Source organism: Triticum urartu, chromosome 6A (genome assembly GCF_056163025.1).
Source record: "Triticum urartu cultivar PI428250 chromosome 6A, HENAU_Tu73, whole genome shotgun sequence".
NCBI classification, from domain to species: domain Eukaryota; kingdom Viridiplantae; phylum Streptophyta; class Magnoliopsida; order Poales; family Poaceae; genus Triticum; species Triticum urartu.
Genome location: NC_141878.1, coordinates 116458764 through 116483853, shown reverse-complemented (window position 1 = coordinate 116483853; position 25090 = coordinate 116458764). Strand labels below are relative to the sequence as shown.

The 25090-nt window shown below is 48.0% G+C and overlaps 2 protein-coding genes across 2 annotated transcripts; both read right to left on the bottom strand.

Annotated features, from left to right (window-relative positions):
* Positions 1 to 4641: 4641 nt before the first annotated feature.
* Positions 4642 to 5342, bottom strand: LOC125514840 (uncharacterized). The gene has a single exon (XM_048680207.2). The coding sequence runs from the start codon at positions 5224 to 5226 to the stop codon at positions 4864 to 4866; it is 363 nt and encodes a 120-aa protein (XP_048536164.1). The 5' UTR covers positions 5227 to 5342; the 3' UTR covers positions 4642 to 4863.
* Positions 5343 to 7475: 2133 nt separating this feature from the next.
* LOC125516041 (putative beta-1,3-galactosyltransferase 2) lies at positions 7476 to 11768 on the bottom strand. Its single transcript, XM_048681528.2, has 11 exons — positions 11476 to 11768; positions 10725 to 10821; positions 10464 to 10525; positions 10140 to 10351; positions 9982 to 10045; positions 9134 to 9206; positions 8889 to 9009; positions 8576 to 8663; positions 8356 to 8481; positions 8149 to 8258; positions 7476 to 8045 (listed from the first exon to the last, which is right to left on the bottom strand). The coding sequence occupies exons 1-11, from the start codon at positions 11574 to 11576 to the stop codon at positions 7897 to 7899; spliced, it is 1203 nt and encodes a 400-aa protein (XP_048537485.1). The 5' UTR covers positions 11577 to 11768; the 3' UTR covers positions 7476 to 7896.
* Between the last annotated feature and the right edge of the window lie 13322 nt (positions 11769 to 25090).

The window sequence follows — 25090 nt, the reverse complement described above, 5'->3', positions numbered from 1 at the left end:
TTGGTTCAACTCCACAATCTTGTCGGAGGCTCCCAAGTGACACCTAGCCAATCTAGGAGACACCACTCTCCAAGAAGTAACAAATGGTGTGTAGGTAATGAACTCCTTGCTCTTGTGCTTCAAATGATAGTCTCCCCAACACTCAACTCTCTCTCATAGGATTTGGAGTTTGTGGAAAGAAGATTTGAGTGGAAAGCAACTTGGGAAGGCTAGAGATCAAGATTCGTATGGTAGGAATGGAATATCTTGGTCTCAACACATGAGCAGGTGGTTCTCTCTCAGAAATAGGATGCTGGAAGTGTAGGCTTAGTCTGATGGCTCTCTCCATGAATGAAGAGGAGGTGGAGGGGTATATATAGCCTCCACACACAATCCAACCGTTACACACAGTTTTCCAATCTCGGTGGGACCGAATCAACAAACTCGGTCAGACCGAAAAGTTAAACCTAGTGACCGTTAGAGATTTCGGTGGGACCGACTGGATCAACTCGGTGGGACCGATGTGCTAGGGTTAGGGTAAATCCAAAACTCGGTTTGACCGATTACTCAAACTCGGTGGGACCGATTTGGGTAATAAGTGAAACTGAGATTTGGCCAAGCAAACTCGGTGGGACCGATTGCATATCTCGGTGGGACCGAGAATATTGCAATGGGTAACAGAGAGTTTGCAAGCCCATCTCGGTGAGACCGAGATCCCATCGGTGAGACCGAACTGATTAGGGTTTGGCAGTGGCTTATGACAAGTGAAACTCGGTGGCGCCGGATAGGAAGAATCGGTAGGACCGAGTTTGGCTTAGGGTTTAGGTCATATGTGGAAGTGGGAAAGTAGCTGAGGATTTTGGAGCATATCATTAAGCACATGAAGCAAGAGGCTCATTAAGCAACACCTCATCCCTCCTTGATAGTATTGGCTTTTCCTATGGACTCAATGTGATATTGGATCACTAAAATGTAAAATGAAGAGTCTTGAGCTTTAAGCTTTAGCCAATCCTTTGTCCTTAGCATCTTGAAGGAGTTCCCACAACCTTTAGTCCATGCCACTCCATTGTTGAACTTATCTGAAACATGCTAGATAGAGATGTTAGTCCAACAAGAGATATGTTGTCATCAATTATCAAAACCACCTAGGGAGCACTTGTGCTTTCAGATGTATTATGGAACGAGTAAAGAGACTTGCCGGTAACGAGATTGAACTAGGTATTGGATACCGACGATCGAATCTCGGGCAAGTAACATACCGATGACAAAGAGAACAACGTATAGTGTTGTACGGTTTGACCGATAAAGATCTTCGTAGAATATGTAGGAACCAATATGAGCATCCAGGTTCCGCTATTGGTTATTGACCTGAAACGTGTCTCGGTCATGTCTACATAGTTCTCGAACCCGTAGGGTCCGCACGCTTAATGTTCTGTGACGATCAGTTTTATGAGTGTATATGTTTTGATGTACCGAAGGTAGTTCGGAGTCCCGAATGTGATCACGGACATGACGAGGAGTCTCGAAATGGTCGAGACATAAAGATTGATATATTGGAAGCCTACATTTGGACATCGGAATAGTTCTGGATGAAATCAGGATTTTACCGGAGTACCGGAGGGGTTACCAGAACCCCCCGGGGACTAATGGGCCTTGTTGGGCCATAAGGGAAAGAGAGAGGGGCCGGCCTAGGGCAGGCAGCGCGCACCCTTCCCCCTGTCCAAATTGGACTAGGAGAAGGGGGGCGGCGCCCCCCTTTCCTTCTCTTTCTCTCCCTGCCTTTCCCCCTCCTAGTAGGAGTAGGAAAGGGAGGAATCCTACTCCTACTAGGAGGAGGATTCCTCCTCCTAGGCGCGCCAACAAGGGCCGGCCGGCCTCCCCTTGCTCCTTTATATACATGGGCAGGGGGACACCTCTAGACACACAAGTTGATCACAAAGATCTCTCCTAGCCATGTGCGGTGCCCCCCCCTCCACCATAATCCACCTCGGTCATACTATAGCGGTGTTTAGGAGAAGCCCTGTTGCGGTAGCTTCATCAACATCGTCACCACGCCGTCGTGCTGACGAAACTCTTCCCCGAGCTCTACCGGATCGTGAGTTCGCGGGACGTCACCGAGCTGAACGTGTGCTGAACGCGGAGGTGTCGTATGTTCGGTACTGTGGATCGGTCGATCTTGAAGACGTACGACTACATCAACCGCGTTGTCATAACGCTTCCGCTTAACGGTCTACGAGGGTACGTGGACGACACTCTTCCCTCTCGTTGCTATGCATCACCATGATCCTGTGTGTGCATAGGAAATTTTTTGAAATTACTACGTTCCCCAACAAGTAAGTCCTAGCTAATACTCATGATCATGTGCTAAGAACAATTAAATAGGGTTGGTTAGATGACTAAGATGATGATGAGTATGACTTGTTATTATGATAACGAGTAGAAGTTGTATGATGATGATGAGTAGGACTTGTTATTATGATAACAATGATGAGTTATACATTATGATGATGATGCATGATGCTAAGTTGTTATATGAGCATGATGAGTTATTATATATATCAGTGGGTTAGATTCAAGTGGAGGCAAGGCAACACGTGGATTAGATTCAAGTGGAGGCAACATGTGGTGAATCTAATCATGGTCATAAAACCATATGATGAAAGTACTTTATATAAAACATATACAAATACAGCGACAATAAGCTGCATTTTAAAAAATACAGGAAAATTTAACAGTAGCGCTTTTCATAAGAAACACTACTGCTACTTACTATTAACACTAGCGTTGTTCCTAACCGAGCGCTACTACTAACTAGGTATAGCAATAGCGCTGGAAAATCAGCGCTACTGCTACCAGTTAGCTGTAGCGCCTTAGTGGTAGCGCTTGTACAAGCACTATTGGTAGATATAAATCCAGCGCTACTGCTAGGGTTATCCCTAGTAATTGCATATTGAAGGTGTATGACACCAGCCCAGGGATTAGGTGCCCAACCATCCTAGCTTTGTCCAAGATTGTCACCAGGGCATCGACCACGAGGTTGAATAGGAGAGGACAAATAAGGCCCCCCTGACTCACCCCCCAGATAACCTAAAGAAGGACCCCACCGCCCCATTGATATTGATCACCTTACTGCCACTCTAGACTAACTACATGATCCATGAGCACAACCAGCCATCAAACCCCCTTCACTCAAGCATCACACACAGGAAGGTCCGAGACCTTTGAATAGCTTCATCACCATAGAATATATCTTATAGACAATCCTAGATTTCTCTGGTGGTCTTGAAGAGAGCAATTGAGTCACTCTAGTCATCTGTCATGACAAGACGCAACATATTGAGAGCGGTAGCACTGAGTTGATCATCAACGGCCTCCCTTGAAGTGAGACTTGTGGGATCCTTGGCTTGAAACCATTGACCATGATCCACCATAGTTGCTTTGATGCACTATGAATGTGACACTCCATAGCTAATTTCCACTTAGTAAACGAGTTAGCATTCAAAGGGGGCAGAGGCCCAACATGATTAATTTGTGGGTAATTGGCTCAATGAAACATGATATGACTTGATATACAGAGATGATGTGCAACAAATGAGTTCTAAAGATGCGTAAAATATGGAGCCATCAGGGGGCAGTGCTCCCAAAAGAAGCCCTTTAATGTTTTGTATACATGATCTCAAGTGAACATGATCTCAAGTGAGTATCCAGTCTCGAGTGCCCTCACTTTTCCATCCCGGAGTTGCTCTTTGAGCTGGGCAATCTATCACCGTCTAGATCCGAACACCACACAGCGCCATGCCTGCATGCTCGTAGACACGTGCCCTGGTTTTTGTGAAAGAGCCGAAAGGCACACTCGCTTGTTACTCATGCGCCAACCACCATAGCATCACATTGAAATGGCCGGTCACCTCTCTGCTCTTGATAAGGAGCTGTCTCCGTCGCCCGGATGAGCAAAAGCAACACGATCAAATTCCTCCATTACAATGTGGTTGGCTGAAGTTTCTCGGAACAACAAAAACCCATCATTGCATGTAACCCAACCAAGCCGCACCTGAATATTCACTCCAAGGTAACGAATGAGGATATCCCTAGAAACTTAGGTCGCAAGGCCGCAGACAGCCAAGGAATCCTTGAAATCCTCCATTTGCATGAAGCTCCTCAGATTTCCTCCTAGCTGAGCAAATTGGAAGAGAGCTTTGTTAACATCACCCACGGACAGTCAAGGTAGAACATCTTGAGCTCAAAGGTAACGAATGACATCCTACGACTTCTTCCTAAGCTTTGTGGGAGGCTCCCATAGAAATCAATGAATCTGCATGTATTTACCTCCAATTTCACTTCAGCATTAATATAGTATTAACACCATAGCCTTACTACCACATGTACACTCTCTCTCCACCAAAGTGCTTGCCCTCCACTCCTTCCAACACAATTCACCTTGTCTATTTGTTTCACTCAGTCGCTTAGTTCGTCCACGGTCGAAATCAACCCCAAACCTTGACATTTCCAGGTCAGTAGATTCATTGTTTGGCGATGTCCATCCATATGCAAAGACAAATAAATATTTGTCCTGCTCTATCCGTTTGATGAGAATTCTTTTCTCTTGACGAAACCGGTTGATGCAACTTTATTATATGAAAACAAGAAACTAAGAAAGCTATGTAACCAAAGGAAAACCAACGCACCCAGCTACAAATGCAAGTCACAAACTTGTAAATTTGGATCAATTCCACTAAACAAAATTAGACCGGAAAGGTAGCAGATCTAAAACAGTCGCATCAGATCCTAAAACTGTTGAAAGGAAGAAAGTTCAGCGAGCCATCTGCACAGAGTTCTAACTACTCGCGAATCTAAACGCACGGCCGCGGCTGATCTCGGCCCCCGTCAGCGCGCGGTGGCGAGGACCCACGACGGCGCGGGCGCGTCCAGGAACGCCTCCGGCGGCGGCAAGAACACCACGCACCTCGCCGCGGCCATCCTCCTCCTGAGCGGGTACCGCGCCGCGCCGCAGAGGCCCCTCGTGGGCCCCACCAGGAAGTGCGGCACGCCGTCCTGCCTCTGCTGCTCCGCCGCGGGGGACGGAGGGGCGGACGGGATCGGGAGGCGCGCCGCCGCCGACCGCAGGGAGCGGGCGACGATCCTGCAGTCCCGGAGCCGGGCGAGCGCGCCGGGGCGGAGGAAGCGACCGTGGCTCGGGCGCTCCTCCTCCGCGCGCGGGGCTGCGCGGGCGCGGCGGTCCATGGTCATCGCGTCGCCGGGGACAGGAGCGGCAAGGAGGCTCGGTCGTCGGCGCTTGCGGCGAGGAGGCGCGGAATCGTGCGGAGCGGGGAGGATTGGCGGGGGACGGGTGGGAGATTTAATACGGCCGGACGCGACGAAACGAGCAGTGGAGGGAAACGATGGCGGGAACGGAAAAACAGGAGGGAAAATTGTAAAAAGGAGACGAAACCATTTGCTGGCGCTACGCTACGGGCACGCAGCGTCGGCACAACCGTGCAAGCACACGAGCAGGGTGCCTCTGACAGGTGTGCCCGGTCCCTATCACCAATTCAGATTTTGTTTCTGGAATGAGATATTTTTGCTTTTTTCATAGACTCCTACGCCTTTCTATGATGAAGTGCCTGACATTTGTGCTCACCTTTTTTTTTCAGTTCATGACTTTATTTGACGTTGTAGTTCATAATTTGGAATTTTTGGAAATTAGGGTTTAGTTTCGTGCTTTCAGGGGTAAGGGACGTGGATTAGATCCTCTTCTCTACTTTTAACATATGTCCGGTCTAACGATCAACTTCACAAGAGCAAAGTGATGGTTATGGGATACTCGCCTGCCGAACGGCAGAGCATTGCTGACCGGCTTAACTGTTAGATGGGTTCCTTCCCTACATACTACCTGGGATACCCATTAGTGACTCAGTTTTTCGTGGCCGACTTATGACCATATGTGGCCAAGCTCCAACACATTGTCAAACCTTGGTAGGGCATATGGCTGTCCAAGGTGGTTTGGACCATGCTCATCAACTCCTCACTCTCCAGCCCGCTCCTGTACATCATGAGTTTCTACAATCTTCATGGGACCTTACATCATGAGATCGTCAAATATCAGACGAAATTCTTCTGGAGGGTGATAAGCAAAAATACCATATGGTTCGCTGGCCCCATATTTGCAAACCACGTGACCAGGGCGGGCTCGAAATCATGTCGTCCAAATGCATGAATATTGCCCTGCCAACTCGATGGTTGTGGCGGATTGCAAATGGGGAGGGCGGCCTTTTGGCTTGACATCATCCGAAACAAAAATATCTCCGAGGTCAACCGCTCGCCTTCCGTCAGCGGTCTCGCGGTACACAGTTCTGGCAGTCCATCAACAGATGCTTCCGGTCCTCCACATTGGGACCTCCATCGTGGTGGGGTCGGGTGCGTCGACCCTCTTCTGGTTCGACGGGTGGGTTGGGGATCGCCCCTTCGCTGCTCGATTCCAAGACTTGTTCTCCATCGCGGTGGAGTCTAGGATCTCCGTCGAGGTGACCCTTATTGACTTAGGGCGCCTCGCGTTTCGGCGACCATTTGGGCCTCCGAAACTTGCCATTTGGCACGGCCTTCTGGAGTGCATTGCGCTACAGTAATCTAACGTGGATCACTTGAACGACCGCGTCTTCTGGCATCTGGATTCTTCGGGTCGGTTCTCCACCAAATCACTATACCAGGCCATAGCGGCCGCTCCTGGCCAGGGCCTATAGTTGATATCTGGGTGATTAGACTACCATTGAAGATTCGGATCTTTCTGTGGCAATAGATCTGGGGCCGGGTTCCTTCGGGAGTGGATGTACTCAAAAGGAATGGCCCTGGTGATGGGATATGCCCCTTGTGTGGGATGGAGGAGGACTCGAATCACATCTTCTTCACGTCCGTGTCCGCGCAATTCTTTTGGAGTTGCTTCCGGGAGGTGGTCGGTGGACATTGATGCAACAACAACTTCCCCGACCTCTTCGCGGAAATCCAGCCCTCTCCACAGCGTTTCCGCCACATTACGTGACTGGGTATTGGGGTTCTAACTTGGACGCTTTGAATGGTCCGTAATAAAATTATGATCCACTGTGTGCCTCTTCAACGTGCCACTGATGCGGCTTTCAAAATATGTGGCTATTTGCAGATTTGGCGGCCTCTTAGCCGCCTTCAGGACCAAGACGCCATCAACATCATCATTGTAGATCTTCGCATGATGGCACTCCGCTTGGCGCCGCCGCTTCCTCCGCCACCTCCCGAGCCGGATTAGCCTCTTGGAGGCCTGAGCCACCGCCTTTCTTTTCGTTTTATCAAGGGCCCGTTGAGTTGTGCCCTCAGCAGGCCCCTCTCTCGTACTTTGTGTGTGTGCGGTGTGAACCTTTATGAGATCTTTTGGCTTTAGTGGTTTGCTTTATATATAAAGCAGGGTGAAAGCCTTTTTCGGTAAAGCGGCAAATCACATCACATATTTACAAAATCTTTGGAACGGCAGATCATGAATTTTCCCTTTCATTTAGAGTGAGCCTCAGCTGTTACAAACACAAAACTAGTCCAGAATGCACTGAAATGCAGGATTCAGGGACGTTTTATTTCGGTCATACATCTGTGGTAGCCAAACAGCACAGGAGATCGGTACAGAATGGCCACCTGCAACATTTTATCCACCAAAAGAATGCGGCGACAGCTCGTATACCCTGCTTCGCCTTCACCTTCGCCTCCGGCGCCACCGGCGGACAGACGCTACGTAAAATTGTGGTCCGCTTCGTCGGTGTCAGCCAGTCCCACAGTCAAAACCACAGCTATACCTACAGGATGAATTACATACACAGCACCGTGGGGCGATCTAGTATACAACAACTAACAAACATGAAGGAGAGGAGAGCTTCTTCTGGTTCAGTCAGGGTTCCGACCACGCTAGAAAGTGGAATTCCACAGCGCCTTATCGCCCTCGGCGCACTTATTGTGCACCTCCCAGATCCTGCCTTCCGAGTTGCATATGCCGCTGCACTTCCAGTCGAATGACGCCGCGCAGGTGTTCCCTGCCTGAGCTTTCCATTCGCAGTCTGTGAGCAGAGTCGAGTTCAGGATGTGATTGAATGTCCTCATCGACGTGCTATTGTCACGGAAATTAAGGAGTTATAAGACATGGGAGTAATGGAAGCTCACCAGGTGGAGTACCGCAACAGAGTCTCCGGTCATCGATGTGCTCGACATCTAACCCGAGGAACCAAGATCCTAGCGAAACGTCCTCATTTATATACTTGTGTAGGACGTGCCTGGCGTTAAATGGAAATTTGCAGCAAGAAAATTAGCTTTCACCAGAACCATAAAAGATGGAAGTGCGAGATTACATGAGAACTTATGATTTCTCACTTGTTTATTGATATGTAGGTTGCTAGATCTTTTGAAATGGCGTATAATTGACCGGTAGCATGTCGGAAATACTTATTTCCTGGTTCGCCGAACTTCCAATGCTCAGGCTCATAGTATCTCACACCCCTGGAGAAAAAAAAAAGACAACAGATCTTAACACCTTTGAACTCTAAGAGAAGGAGAGATCCATATAATGTATGGACTATAATGTACTACTTACTTTTCAGATAGGACAGGGCCAGATTTCATGCAGCCCATATATACTCTTGGCTTCCATGCCTGTTTGGACAATATCTGTCCAAGTGTTGCTGGAAATGAAAGATCGGATGTCAAGGCCTTTTTCACGCACAGGAATGCAAAAATAGCCGCATATTATCCTAGTTAGGGTGGTTAACTACACATACAAAGGGTACATCATTGATAATCATCAAGAAATTAATAAGAGCTTTGAGTACAGAAATGACAGATGGACGCACACACTCATTTAGCCCCTAACCTTGGAGCTGTAAAGGGCATAAATATAGAGATTTTACCTATGTTCACATGCACGTCGTCATCAACTTTCACATAAAAATCTGCATCCCATAATGAAACAGCTGTAGCAAAGTATGTCTTAGTTTTGCCAGATAGGGCAAGGTATCCTTCGACATGATCCTGCACAAAGTTGTAACCACAGTAAACAGGGAGGACAAAATAGCATTTCAGTCCAAATGAGGGCAACAATAACAGCGTCACTCCCATGTGAAACCAATATCCTTTTAAGTAACAAACAACTTACTATCTTCATGAAATCCCCATGTTTCCTGTCCTCTGCTTCAATTGCTCTATCAATAATTCCGCCTGCTATAGCACTGCACATCATGTGGAGAATGAGGTTATGCATGTCTTGCCATAAACGTACATTCATTCTCGTCTACTACTATAAGCTATGCATGACTTAACCTTTATATATTGCATAAAAATTATTTTAACAATATCCTCTCCGTCGATAAATACCTTGTCCAAACTCTGAAGCCACTTTTAAAGTGGAAAACTGAGACTACACTACTTAACAACCATTATTCTACAGCCTTCTCTTGCAGAAAAGAACAAATAAAAGGACCCCTCAAGCCTCAAGATCAGCATGCGGATATTACTAAACTCAAAAGTTGGATGAAACCACTCCTAAATCATACTCCCTTCACAATGTAGCGCGCGTAGTTTTTTCTCAAAGTCAAACATCACAAAGTTTGACCAAGTTTATTTAGATAGAAAATATAAACAATAATAATACAAATTTAATATAATATGAAAGTCTATCTTGTGTTGTATGCAGTGGTATGAATTTGATAATATATATGTAGATACTTTTCTCTATATACTTGGTCAAAATAGATGAAGTTTGACTTCCTAAAAAATCTATACGCACTACATTATGGAACGGAGGGAGTATCATGCAGTTGCATTTCGCAAAAAAAATGACAAAAGATATACAACTGCGTTGGCAAAAAAGTTGTGACAAAAGAGTTACTGTGTACAATTTATGACACGTTATTACCATGAATAAATAAATAATCTAGAACTTCTCACTATTCAAATATCATGCCTTGATAGTTAAATGCACATAAAAATCTTTATGCACCATACCTGTGACCAATGACAAACCGAATTATGACCCCCTTCTGTTCTTCAAGTTGTTTCCTTTTCTCACCTATTTTCAGACTTTGTTATTAGTTATTTCAAAGTTCGCAGGGTAAGAAATGTTCCGAAGCAAGTTAGCCATAAAGTTGAATGTCGTCAGCAACCTCGAGGCATCCAGGTGTAACGTATGGAATCTCTTCTCTTGCGACTGCTAAAAGCGGTATTGATGCCAATCACCATACGGTACTTTCTCCTCCCAATCGACTCAGAAACTTTGAAGTCTTCTGAAACAGGGGAACCGTTGAGCAATGACTCTTGCAGGGTTCTAGCAGCCGAGAGTTCTGTCTCTAAGGTCGCTATTGTCTTATCTAGTGTCCTACAACCAAAACATTTGGAAATGCCAGTCAGTCAGAACCATTTTTTTCGTAAAAAGATACTTTCAATAAAGGAACAAATATGTGCTCAAGAATGACAAACTTGGTACGTACTGTACATCATGATGAGTATCTTGGTCTGGTAACACATCTTTGTATTTTTGCAGTTCTTGAACCTAGCAGCACATGATAATCAAACTATGTATCAGCAATTACCGCAGGTGGTACAATATAACAAATTTACAATACACATCACACAACAGCAATCTGCTTTTATAACACTGACTTGTGCAGCTGCTGTACAATATGAATATCAATGTGCAATTATGGAATACTTGACAGAGATTAATGGAGGGAGAAGTACACCACCAGTACCTTTTTTGAACCACAATCTGCAGCAACTAGAGCTTTGCCTTCCTCAACGCTTTGATTCGGTAATGGAACCTCAGTTGCCTCAGGCAGTGTCCACATTCTGGATCAAGCAATCCGAATGCACAAGAATCATTTCCTAAACTTTGCGGTCGAATAGCATCGCAATGGAAAAGACTAGTCCAATTCATCAAGAGACCGAACAGAGGTAGACGTTCATAAGATTAAGATGTGATCACATTTTACAGTTCTGGGTAGGAGTACAGTTATTCAATGTTGGAGGATACATCACCTAGCAATAATAACTCGTCTCTACAATTATATCGAGATTCTGCGCAGGATCATCCGCACTCGGCCCCAATTGTGGTAAGGGAAAATTGCCCGATGTGGCAGCAAACCCACCGAATTTCTAAATTCATGGAGCCTTACTTAACGCACCCGCAATTCGGCAGCATCAGAATCAGACTTTGCGTGACCAGAGTAGCCAAAACACGTGGATTATTCGATGGCGGGGCAGAATGAAGACGCTGCCGACAGAATCTGAGAAACCCCCAAATCGAGCCTTGGCACCCCCTATCTGCCAGCCATCCGATCTCTAATCTCACAAATTCGAGGTGCAGAGGCTGGCGAGACGTCGCGGATCCAGCTGAACTCGAGCTAGTCTCGGAGCTGAGCTGAGCTCCGCGTGCTGAGCTGAGCTGGGAATCTGGAAGAGAAATTGAAGAAGCAGGAGGGGGAATTGGGGGTGCTGGTTTACCTGTTGGTGAAGAGCAGGCCGAGGCAGAAGCTCCCGAGGCAGAGGAGCACGGCCCACCGCTTGGACACGCCTCCATCCCCTCCTGCTTTCCTCCAGCTCATGGCCGCCGCCGCCGCTGCAGACGCTCGTCGCCACTGACAGCACCGTCTCCTCCTCTCCTCAGTCCCTCACCTTCTCCCACAGTGCATGCAGGAGGGAGCAGGAAGGAGCCCTCGTTCTTGGCGGGTTGCCCTTGGCGGTCTCGCACGCACGCACCTCTGCGCTGCTCACCTCACCTGGTCACCTTCCCACCCCCCCCCCCCCCCCCCCCCCCCCGACGGGCCATGTGGGTGTGGTGCGGAGGTCAGTCAGTGTCCACTGGCGCACGCCATTAGCCCCGCCCGCATTGATTAATCTAAACGCGACAGCGGGGGGACGGTAAGCCCCGAGGTGGGGGTGGACGGACGGACGGTCCGTCGGCAGCGTCAAGAAAACAACCGAGGAGCGGCAGAGGTGGTGGTGGCGGGTAAAACAAGCAGCCAGTCGAATCGAATCAAGCCGGCCACTTGTTGCCGGATCAGAGCTCGGCGCAGGGATGGTTCTCCCGGGATTCGAGATCCTCGAGGTCGCGGGAGCGCGGTCCCGCGCTGTTTTTTAATGGCGGGACCTCGTCCCTTCCCGGCGCGGATAGATGGATGGATGGAGTTCCACGAGGACCACGGTGGCTTTTCACATGCGTCTGCAGGCTGCTGCTGCTGCTGAGTTCCCTCCACTTGCTTGCAGCGGAGGGTGGTGATGGTGGGGTGGGGTGAGGAGATGTGGAAGGCTCAACCGCTCTGTGTTCCCCGTGCTGGTTTTGGTGTGGCGTCGCTGTCGCTGCACGGCTGTGGAAGGGATGCTGCGGTTGCGCGGTGGCATGGTCAAATCGCGTTTTCGTACTGGTCTAAGAGCATTACTAGTAGTATCCCTAAACCTTCAAATCCTAAAAAATAACCGCTTTTTTTCGGGTTGCAATAAAAAAACACAAAGACTAGAACCCCTAAACCCTTAAACCCTAAAAAAAGTAAGGGTCCAACCCTCAAACCCAATTCCAATTTGTAGAAGTGAGGGTTGGAGAGGGGCACTCGACCCCAACCCACACTCCCTTCCCCCGTTGCGCGGGAGGGAAATTTCCCGTCCCTAACCTCCCGCCTCCTCCCTCCCAAGCCGCCGGCCATCGCCCGCCGCCAATCCGGCCGGCCCCCGCCTCCCCTCGACGCACGCCGGCCGTCGTCGGCTGCGCCACACTCCCCGCCGCCGGATCCGCCATTCCCCGCCGCCTCCCGCCCCGCGCCCCGCCCGCCTCAGCCGTCGTTCCCCGCCCCTGCCCCCCAGCCGCCTCCCGCCTCCCAGGGGCCCCCCGCCCCCAGCAGCCAGAGGCAGGCCGGCCTCAGGCCTCCTCGAGCTCTCCTAGCCTCCGCGCCAGAGGCCAGGCGGGCCAGAGGCAGCCGCGCCGCCGCCCCGAGCTCCCCGCAAGTATGCCTCCTTTTCTTTCTTTTTGTTTTATTTTTTCCTTTCTGATTCATTGTTGGCACTCACAATTTATTGTTTGTTGTATTGTGTAGATGGAGGTGAACAACGACGCCATGGACTCGTTGTCCGATTCGTCGGGTTGGTCGTCATCCGACGATCCGGACATCGACGAGTTGTTGCAAGACGACGACGTCGAGATGATGAGCCTTCTCATCGACGTGCAATCGTTTGAAAACCGCGTGAAGCTGATGGATCAGAGGAGAGGGTCGAAGATGGGGCGAGTCACCATCTACCGGAACCGCGCTCTCGGACACGAGCATTTGATGGAAGACTACTTCGCGGAGGTACCTACATACCCTCCTCGTCTCTTCCGCAGAAGGTACCAAATGCGGCGTAGTTTGTTTGTGAAGATTGTCACCGATTATGAGGCCGCCTCCTATTACTTTAAACGTCGTAGATCCGCCGCCGGTATCATGGGGTTTAGTGCATATCAAAAGATATCGGCGGCAATGCGGGTACTCGCTTATGGCATACCCACGGATTATACCGACGAGTATCTTCGCATTGGGCAAGATACAACCATGGAGTCAGTCCGTAGGTTTGCCAAGTTGGTCATCCGGTTGTACGGTGAGCAGTATCTTCGGGCACCAAACGAGGAAGATACAAAGAGATTAATGGAAATGAATGAAAAAAAGGGGATGGCCGGGGATGATAGGTAGTCTCGATTGCATGCATTGGAGGTGGAAAAATTGCCCAAAGGCATGGCACGGAATGTATTGCGGTAAAAGCCGTGATGCTACCATTGTGCTTGAGGCCGTAGCATCTCAGGACACATTGGCATGCATTCTTTGGGTTGCCGGGAACACTCAATGATATCGATATCCTCAATAGATCTCCTTTGTTCAAAAGATTAATTTCTGGGGATGCTCCATAATGCAACTACAAAATCATGGACAATGGGTACTCAATGGGATACTATCTCACCGATGGCATCTATCCCGAATGGGCAACTCTTGTGAAGTCCATCAAGGAGAAAAATGGGGTGCCCTTAACAAGAAAAGAGGCTCATTTCACCAAGGCACAAGAGGCAGCACGCAAGGATATTGAGAGAGCTTTCGGTGTTTTGCAAGCAAGGTTTGCCATAGTTCGTGGTCCAGCTCGGTTTTGGGACAAAAAAACCTTGGTGAACATCATGAAATGTTGTGTGATTCTACACAACATGATCCTAGAGGATGAGAGAGGGTTAAACCTCCCTTGTTTCTATGACAATGTTGGTACCCGTGTGCAACCGGAAAGAAACCCTTCTCGCATACACGCTTTTCTTCAAGCACATCGTGAGATTGAGGATGCAACCACTCATGGTCGGCTCCGGGATGATCTAGTAGAGCACCACTGGCAGTTGGATGGGCGGCGCATTGGCCCATGATGTATCTTTGTTTTACTTTTCTATGTCCTATTTGATTCAAACAATTAGTGTAATTTGCTCAAACATTGTTGTAATAATTCGAATGATTATTGTTTTATTCGGTGTTGTAATAATAACTAGAATGATTATTGTTTTATGTCAAATGTGATGGAATTTGTGATATGTCATATGATGAAATGTGTGATATATGAAATGACAGTTTAAAGGTTGGGGTTGAGGCAAAGACTAGAACCCTCAAATCCAACCCTTAAAGCAGTTTAAGCGTTGGGCTTGAGGGTTCTAGTCTTTGCCCCTGTTTTTCAACCCTTAAAAGTGTCAAAAACTGGCACTTCTCAATCCTTAAAACTGCTATAAGGGTCTGAGGGTTCTACTAGTAATGCTCTAAGAGCATCTCTAGCAGACCCCGCAACCCCTATCCGCATAAGCCGTTTACAGGTCGATGAAGATCTCGTTTGCCGGTTGAAAACGTGCGCAGCAGAATAGAAACCATATATGAAACTGCATAATATGAACCTCGACGGTGGCGAGAGGCCCCGGTTCGTCCACTTCTTGGCCCCGCGCTTCCTCGCGTCGTCCGAGCGGACATGACGCTCGCGCTCAGGGTCACGACGACCGTCAGAGCCGCGGCCGAAGCTCCACATGGTGTTTCGAGGCGGTTGCGGCTCGCCGGCGGCGAGAAATGCGAGGGGGCAATGGGGAATCGCGGTGGAACGTGGCGGCGGAGGGATAGGGTTTCGACCCATATCCCCCCTCGCAAACCCGTAGATATAGCGCTTCTGCTGGGCGATTTGCGGGCCGCGATAAAAAAATTTACGGGTCGGACGAGTATACGGGCTCTATTCTGGCCAGAAAATTGGGTGGAACCCGTATACTCGCCGGACTTATGCGGGTTTGCGAGATTTGCGAGGTCTGCTAGAGATGCTCTAATAAGAGCATCTTCAACCCTTACCGGCAAATTTGCTCTGGTATGCGCCCGTGGATGTTTCAATTTTTTTCAGGAGTGGATGTTTCGACTTAGCAGACGACATCATGCAAACCGGCTGATATTCATCAAAATTCGAAAGAAAAATGACATAAATCATTCATACATAATATGCAAGTACAACAATGTCTCAAATTCAATGTCCAACAAGTTTTCAACGGATCATGTCATCCCACACATACTGCCCTTTAGCTTCATCCAATAGTGTGTGTACGTAAATGGCCATTTCTCTGTCATGTGATACATCATGACAGTGCGCATGGGCTACACAATGTGAATAGCAACATCAAGTGAAAGAATGCTTCAATCGACAAGTTGAGAAAGAAGAAGCAAAGCTTATAATCTCCTCCTCTGTCGCGTGCAATGGTCACCTTGCCTCCAACTGAGCAACTATGTGACAAAACCTGGTGACGACGGTCTGGATGGCGTGCCATCAATACAATAACGACCTCACGTTGCGATCATAGATAATGTGCATGTCATAGGGCACAATGTGTTTTCGTTCATGAAACGATTCATGCACTTGCTGCAAGAAAGGTGCCCCCTCTGCTACTTCCTACGAAATCCGCGGATACGGCCAACTATGCATCGCATAACAACTCATCCTCCATGGTTGAGTACCCCCAGCATCCTTCTTCTGAAAAAACAACTTAGTGTCCGAAAATAAGCTCAATGGCATTTGATCGAACACCTTCCGGACGGGTGGCCGCCATGGAGGTCGTTGAAAAGGTGACGGAGTGTACCTGGGTACAAATGGCTCCAGAGTGGACAACGTCACCGTAAAGACGAGCGAGCGTGTCGGTGCTGGTTACAAACGTCTGATAATGCTTGTGTGGCGGCTGAAGAGGTACAACGGCTGCGACAAAGGTGAACGGTGCGAATGCGAAGCAGGGGAAAGAAGTGGCAAAGTGGAAGAAAATTGGGTCGGGAGGGCGGATTTAGTGGGCCTGGGGCGTCTGAGTCCAACGTGGCTGCTGTCTGGACTCCCACAAAAACCAACCCCACTTAGTCTTCACTTTGTGGGAGAAATTGGGTCCGGACAACTGAGCGGATCGATACAAACTCGGGCTAGATGACTTCCATGGTTCGGACGACGCGGTCTAACCATTGTTGAGGAAATCGTTAACTGGTAGCTGCTCGGTCGGCTGGTGAGTAGGGGATTAATAGGCTAATCGGCAAGTTAATCGGCCATTTAATCAATTAATCGGACGATTTATCGGGTAATCGGCTACTCAGGGACCCTATGAGTAGGGATTAATCGGCAAGTTAACCGGTTAATCGGATGAATTCTTGAACAGGGGGTCTAACATATGCCTGCGGTTTGAGGGTCGGCGTTGGAGATGCCCTTAGGAGCATCTACAGCCGGACTTGGCAAATCCGGCCCCCTATACACCCGCGAGCGCGTCCGCGGCCCCTCATATGGGTTATCGCACATCCACATACCTCATATGTGGAGCTTCAAATCCATACGACCCATGCACATTGATCATACAATACTAATTGTTCAAATTCAACAGTTCGAAACAAAGCAAAGGAAATCATAGTTCAACAATCTGGACATACCAAAATGAAATAAATGTCCGATCGTGACGGATATCTCGCTTGCTGGCCGGATCACTCGCTGAACGCCATCCATGCCGCCTGCTCCGAGGTCATCCTTGCATCCTGCTCCACCTGCATCCGAGCTACATGCTTCGCCTGTATCCTTGCCGCATGCTCCGCTGCTGCCCTTGCCGCCTCCCTAAGCTCGTTGATCCCCTTCTTCTCTGCAAGCCACTGATACGTCCATTTTGCATCATGTTTACCTATTGCTATTTATATTGTTTTTATGTATAATAATGCTTTTGAGTATTTCTAATGCCTTTTCTCTCATAATATGCATGGTACACACAACGAGGGAGAATACCGGCAGCAGGAATTCTGGACCTGAAAAAGCTACGTCAAGCTACCTATTCTGCACAACTCCAAATGAGTTGAAACTTTACAGGGAATTTTTATGGAATATATAAGAAATATTGGAGCCAATAAGTACCAGAGGGGGGCCACCAGGTGGGCATAACCCACTTGGGCGCGCTAGGAGGCCAGGCGTGCCCTGGTGGGTTGTGCCCTCCTCGGCCCACCTACGGTGCCCCTCTGCTGGTATATAAGTCATTTTTACCTAGAAAAATAAGTAGAGGACTTTCAGGACGAAGCGCTACCGTCTCGAGGCGGAACTTGGGCAGGAGCACTTTTGCCCTCTGGCGGAGCGATTCCGCCGAGGGAACTTCCCTCCCGGAGGGGGAAATCATCGTCATCATCATCACCAACAACTCTCCCATGTTGGGGAGGGCAATCTCCATCAACATCTTCAACAACACCACATCCTCTCAAACCCTAGTTCATCTCTTGTGTTCAATCTTTGTACTGGAACTATAGATTGGTACTTGTGGGTGACTAGTAGTGTTGACTACATCTTGTAGTTGATTACTCTATGGTTTATTTGGTGGAAGATTATATGTTCATATCCATTATGCTATTTAATACCCCTCTGATCTTGAGCAGGATTACCATTTCTGAGTAATTACTTTTGTTCTTGAGATCATGGGAGAAATCTTGTTGCAAGTAATCATGTGAATCTTATATGTGTTCGATATTTTGATGGTATGTATGTTGTGATTACCTTAGTGGTGTCATGTGAACATCAACTACATGACGCTTCACCATATTTGGGCCTAAGGAAATGCATTGTGGAGTAGTTATTAGATAATGGGTTGCAAGAGTGACAGAAACTTAAACCCTAGTTTATGCGCTATTCCGTAAGGGACTGATTTGGATGCAAAAGTTTAATGCTATGGTTAGAATTTATTCTTAATACTTTTCTCGTAGTTGCAGATGCTTGTGAGGGGGTTAATCATAAGTAGGAGGTTAGTTCAAGTAAGAACAACACCTAAGCACCGGTCCACCCACATATCAAATTATCAAAGTAGAAAACACAAATCAAACCAACATGATGAAAGTGACTAGATGAAATTCCCATGTACCCTCAAGAATGCTTTGCTTATCATAAGAGACTGTTTTAGCCTGTCCTTTGCCTCAAAAGGATTGGGCTACCTTGCTGCACTTTTGTTACTACTATCGTTACTTGCTCATTACAAATTATCTTGCTATCAAACTATTCGTTACTTATAATTTCAGTGCTTGCAGAGAATACCTTGCTGAAAACCACTTGTCATTTCCTTCTGCTCCTCGTTGGGTTCGACACTCTTACTTATCGAAAGGACTACGATTGATCCCCTATACTTGTGGGTCATCAGCCACTTCTTTGCATGCTCATCCAAGAGGGTTTTGCCCGCCAACATGATCTTTGCATCCTCCAATTTTCGTGCGAGTTGCAACCTGTCCTTCTCAAGCTCAATCTCTCAAAATGTCTTGGCCTTCTCGAGCTCCCATTTGATCACCTCCTATTGCTTCTCCAACTCAATCTTCTCCCTCTAAATTTTCAGCTTCTTCTCCACCCTCTTCCGGTCCCAATCCATCATCTCCTTTAACACATCCAACATGAGCTTGAACCTCTCCTCTTTCTTGTTCTCCCTCGCCGAAAAAATGCCCGTCCATGTGGAGGACATTTTTGTAGCCATGGCGTCACTAGAGGGCCTTCTCCCACTTTTTACCATGACTTGCCAGTTATTCTTTGGCATGTTGGCTCTTCCATTCTCAATGAAAATATCATCCTCTTCATCGCTGGTGGATGGACGGATGTGGTGCAGGGTTTGGTGCGCGGCGAGAGGGGAGGGGGACAACTTCTCGTCCATGTCCGCATCTCCTTGCGACGCCGCCACCTCTTTCCTATCTCACTGTCGACGTCGCCGCATCCTTCGGGCGACGTTCTCCTCCTTGCACAACAGAGCCGAGGACGGGACGCCGACGGATGAGGCGGACGTAGTCTCCATCGCAGCGATTGGGGATGGGCTGGACGACATCTAGGGCGGTGGATCGGGACAAGTGGTGAGGATGGGGAGCAAGGGTGATGGACGGCGAGGGCTCGGGTGCGGGAAAGGTAGGCGGAAGGCGGGGGGAAGGGTTTGGTGGATTTGGTGCAATTTGAGGTAGGGTAGGGCTATCGTGTCTGATGTGGCGGACGTGCCCAGGCGCGCCCGAGCGTCACATATTTAGGATGGGTACGAGTGGTGCCGGTCAGCCTGGGCGTTTGAGGCCCGTTTAAGGAGCCCTTCTGAATAAAAAAAATTTGTGACTGATCAGTGACCGGGCTGTCCGCCCGGACGTTTGAGGCGGGTTTGGGGTGCCCGGCTATAGATGCTTTAAGTTGCAGATATCAACCGTGCGTGTTTGATACTACTTCAGCTTTGCCTAACTTAGTTTATTTTCGTTGCGGAAAATAACAACACAATTTTATAACGCTGTAAAAATAACATGAGGTTAAATAAACAGTAAACTTTCTTTTTACGAAAAGAAACAAACAGTAAACTAACAGAGCTGGTTAGTAAAATTGGATCATCTTTTTTGACAAAGTATTAATTTATTAACTTAAAGTAGAATATCAAGGGAGTGAAAATATAATAAGCGTACACCCCACCTTTGAATAATTAGGATGCACACAATCAACGTCAGCACACACACGAAAAAAGAACACACTAACAAAAAGCAAAGCCATACAAGATCAAGGTTATGCCTACAAAAGGAAAAAGAAGAAAAATCCCAAACCATAGAGATCGATAACTACAAAAGGAAAAAGAAAGAAGACCTCAAAACAAAGAGATCCGTAACTACAAGAGGAAAAAGAAGAAAAACCCCAAACCAAAGAGATTGGTAACTACAGAAGGAAAAAGAAAGAAATCTTAGAACAAAGATATTGATAACTAGAAGAGAAAAAATAAGAAAAAAATCGCAAAATAAAGAGACGGATAAACTATGTCACTGATCATAACCGCACCAACCATGCACCCAGAGAAACGTTCTTAACGCCTTCGGGAGGAAAAAAGCTCAAGCATCATCATCACCAGATCTAACCACCAAAGGTCAGATCCTAGGTTTTCAACCTAAAGAACAAGTCTACTTATCCGAGCAATGTCTTTAACAAGGTAATGATGCAAAAACATCACCATTGCCAAGTATAACAACTCATGTCAGACCTAGGGTTTTCACCTCGGAACTCTTATGCGTCATTTTGATGCACATGCCGGGGGACTCCTCCTTTAAAAAAAACTTGGAACTCAAGATCGTGTACTCGAGAAGCACCACCAAATGTGGTATCAAACTACTTGTTACTTATAATTTCAGTGCTTGCAGAGAATACCTTATTGAAAACCACTTGTCATTTCCTTCAGCTCCTCGTTGGGTTCGACACTCTTACTTATCAAAAGGACTCCGATTGATCCCCTATAAGTGTGGGTCATCAAGGCTCTTTTCTCGCGCCATTGCCGGGGAGTGAAGCGCTCTTGGTAAGTGGAGATTGGTAAGGAAAAATTATCACTACGTGCTGAAATTTACTGTCACTTGTTACTATGGAAAACCATCATTTGAGGAGTTTGTTCGGGGTATATTCACCTCGACCGGAACCACAATTAGTCACCCCTCAACCTAATGCACCTACTGAAAATATTGGTTATGAAATTCCTTCGGGTATGATAAAACAACTGCCAGCTAATCCTTATGCAGGAGATGTAACCGAACATCCTGATATGCACTTGATATATGTGGAAGAAATTTGTGGATTATTTAAGCTTGCAGGTTTACCCGGAGATGAAGCTAAGAAGAAGGTTTTCCCTTTATCTTTGAAGGGAAAAGCATTGACATGGTATAGGCTATGCGATGATATTGGATCTTGGAATTGGAATCGATTGAAATTGGAGTTTCACCAAAAAAATATCCTATGCATCTAGTTCATCGTGATCGGAATTACATATATAATTTTTGGCCTCGTGAAGGAGAAAGTATTGCTCTATCTTGGGGGAGGCTTAAGTCAATGTTATATTCATGCCCCAATCATGAGCTCTCAAGAGAAATTATCATTCAGAATTTTTATGCTCAGCTTTCTCACGATGATCGATCCATGCTCGATATTTCTTGTACTGGTTCCTTTATGAAGAAGACTATTGACTTCCGATGGGATCTTTTAGAAAGAATTAAATGCAACTCTGAAGATTGGGAACTCGACGAAGGTAAAGAGTCAGGTATTAAGCTTAAGTATGATTGTGTTAAATCTTTTATGAATACCGATGCTTTTCAAAAGTTTAGCACTAAATATGGACTTGACTCTGAGATAGTAGCCTCCTTTTGTGAATCATTTCCTACTCATGTTGATCTCCCTAAGGAGAAGTGGTTTAAATATCACCCACCTATTAAATAAGAAATTAAAGAACCAGTAATAGATAAAGATGAAACTATTATTTATAATGTTGATCCAGTTGTTCCTACTGCTTATATTGAAAAACCACCTTTTCCTGTTAGGATAAAGGCACATGCTAAAGTTTCAATTGTGGTCAATAAAAGCTATATTAGAACACTAAAACCAGCTGAACAAATCAAGGTAGAACCTAGTGTTGCTATGGTTAAAAATCTCCTGGTAGAAAATATAGATGGGCATGTTATTTACTTCTGTGATGAAGCTGCTAGAATTGCCAAACCTGATGAAAAGGATAAACATAGACCCGTTTTTGGCATGCCTGCTGAGGGAGTCCTGGATTAGGGGGTGTTCGGATAGCCGGACTATACCTTCAGCCGGACTCCTCGGCTATGAAGATACAAGATTGAAGACCCCGTCCCATGTCCGGAAGGGACTTTCCTTGGTGTGGAAGGCAAGCTTGGCGATACGGATGTTCAGATCTCCTACCGTTGTAACCGACTCTATGTAACCCTAACCCTATCCAGTGTCTATATAAACCGGAGGGTTCTAGTCCATAGGACAACATACACATCAACAATGATACCATAGGCTAGCTTCTAGGGTTTAGCCTCTCTGATCTCGTGGTAGATCAACTCTTGTACTACCCATACCATCAATATTAATCAAGCAGGACGTAGGGTTTTACCTCCATCGAGAGGGCCCGAACCTGGGTAAAACTTCGTGTCCCCTGCCTCCTGTTACCATCCGGCCTAGACACACAGTTCGGGACCCCCTACCCGAGATCCGCCGGTTTTGACACCGACATTGATGCTTTCATTGAGAGTTCCTCTGTGCCGTCGCTGTCAGGCCCGATGGCTCCTACGATCATCAATGGCGATGCAGTCCAGGGTGAGATCTTCCTCCCCGGACAGATCTTCGTCTTTGGCGGCTTTGCACTGCGGGCCGATTCACTTGGCCATCTAGAGCAGATCGAAAGCTACGCCCCTAGCCGTCAGGTTAGATTCGGAAGTTTAAACTACACGGCCGACATCCGCGGGGACTTGATCTTCGACGGATTCGAACCACTGCCGAGCGCGCCGCTCTGTCACGACGAGCATGATCTAGCTCTGCCGCCGAACAGAGCCCTGGAGGCCGCACCCACATCGGCTCCGACCCCTAGTTCGGAGCCGGCCGCGTCGATCGAGGATGGGCGGTTGGACGCCACCTCGGGGGCCGCGATCCCAACGGCAGTTGAGCCGAACACCAGCCCCGTACTCTGCAAGACTCATGACTCCATGGAGCCGGATTCTTCTCCGGACTCCGAACTCTCCGCGCCCCTGCCGAGCGAATCCGACTGGGCGCCGATCATGGAGTTCACGGCCGCGGACGTCTTTCAGCACTCGCCTTTCGGCGATATCCTGAAATCACTGAAGTCTCTCTCTTTGACAGGAGAGCCCTGGCCGGACTATGGTCAGCAAGGTTTGGGTACGGACGATGGAGAAATTCAAAACCCACCCACCACCCACTTTGTAGCCACTGTCGACAACTTAACCGACATGCTCGACTTCGACTCCGAAGACATCGACGGTATGGACACCGATGAAGGAGATGATGAAGAACCAGCACCCACTAGGCCCTGGAAAGCCACCTCGTCATATGACATATACATGGTGGACACCCCAAAAGAGGGAGAGGGCGATGGAACAGTGGAGGATGACCCCTCCAAGAAACAGCAAAAGCGCCGGCGTCAGCGGCGCCGCTCAAAATCCCACCAACACAAAAACGGCGATTCCAGCACGGGAGATAATAATACCCCGGAAAGCACCGAAGAACATCCCCCCGAGCAAGATTTAACACAGGAGGATGGAGAAACCAGCCCTCATGAGAGAGCGACCGACAGAGAGGTCGAGGACAATAATTGTATGCCTCCCTCCGAAGACGAGGCAAGCCTCGACGACGACGAATTCGCCGTGCCAGAGGATCCCGTCGAACAAGAGCATTTTCAACGCAGGCTTATGGCCACTGCAAGAAGCCTCAAGAAAAAACAGCAATAGCTTAAAGCTGATCAAGATCGGCTAGTCGATAGATGGACTGAAGTCCTTGTGGCCGAAGAGCATAAACCCGAACGCCCCTCCAAGTGCTACCCGAAGCGCAGGTTGCTACCCCGATTAGAGGAGGAAGCACTCGACGCGGCCGACAGGCCACCTCGTAGTCACGACAGAGAGGCCTCATGGCCCTCCACCCAAGCCGCACCCCGTACCAAGGCACGAGAATATGCGCCGGACCTACGAGACATGTTGGAGGACAAGACAAGGCAAACAAGATCGATCTATGGATCGCGTAGGCACCCCACGGCTCGAGACGACAACCGTCACGCCGGCCCCAGATTCGGCAGGGCCGAACACAGTAGACAAAGCTCATTGGAGCTACGTCATGATATCGCCCAATACAGAGGCGCCGCACACCCATTGTGCTTCACAGACAAAATAATGGATCATCAAATCCCTGAGGGTTTCAAACCCGTAAACATCGAATCATATGATGGCTCAACAGATCCTGTGGTATGGATCGAGGATTATCTCCTTCATATCCACATGGCCCATGGCGATGATTTCCACGCCATCAAATACCTCCCACTCAAGCTTAAAGGACCAGCTCGGCAGTGGCTTAACAACCTGCCAATAGGGTCAATCAGCTGTTGGGAGGACCTGGAAGCTGCATTCCTCGACAATTTCCAGGGCACTTATGTGCGACCCCCAGACCCTGACGACCTAAGCCACGTAATTCAGCAGCCAGACGAATCGGCCAGGGAATTCTGGACACGGTTCCTAACAAAGAAAAATCAAATACTCGACTGTCCGGACGTAGAGGCCTTAGCAGCCTTCAAGCATAATATCCGTGACGAGTGGCTTGCTCGGCACCTAGGACAAGAGATGCCGAAATCTATGGCAGCACTCACGGCACTCATGACCCGCTTTTGCGCGGGAGAAGACAACTGGCTTGCTCGAAGCAACAATATGACCAAGAACCCTAGTCGTTCGGACACCAGGGACATTAGTGGCAGGTCGCGTCACAACCAACAGAAGCGCCGCATCAACGGCGACAATGCTAAGGATACAACAGTTAATGCCGGATTCAGAGGCTCTAAATCGGTCAGCGGAAAAAAAATCATTCAAAAGGAATCCCAGGGGCCCGTCCAGCTTGGACCGAATACTCGACCGCTTGTGCCAAATACATGACACCCCCGAAAAGCCGGCCAATCACACCAACAGGGACTGTTGGGTGTTCAAGCAGGCAGGCAGATTAAGCGCCGACAATGAAGACAAGGGGTTGCATAGCAATGACGACGAGGAGCCCCGGCCGCCGAACAAAAATGGACAGAAGGGTTTTCCCC

What these genes read in the sequence shown, in the direction of transcription:
- LOC125514840 (XM_048680207.2), bottom strand. Translation starts at nt 5,226, where the DNA reads ATGACCATGGACCGCCGCGCCCGCGCAGCCCCGCGCGCGGAGGAGGAG.
- LOC125516041 (XM_048681528.2), bottom strand. Translation starts at nt 11,576, where the DNA reads ATGAGCTGGAGGAAAGCAGGAGGGGATGGAGGCGTGTCCAAGCGGTGG. An exon ending in ATGGGGATTTCATGAAGATA is followed by an intron (nt 9,010 to 9,133) that starts GTAAGTTGTTTG and finishes AACTTTGTGCAG; the next exon opens with GATCATGTCGAAGGATACCT. An exon ending in ACCTACATATCAATAAACAA is followed by an intron (nt 8,259 to 8,355) that starts GTGAGAAATCAT and finishes ATTTAACGCCAG; the next exon opens with GCACGTCCTACACAAGTATA.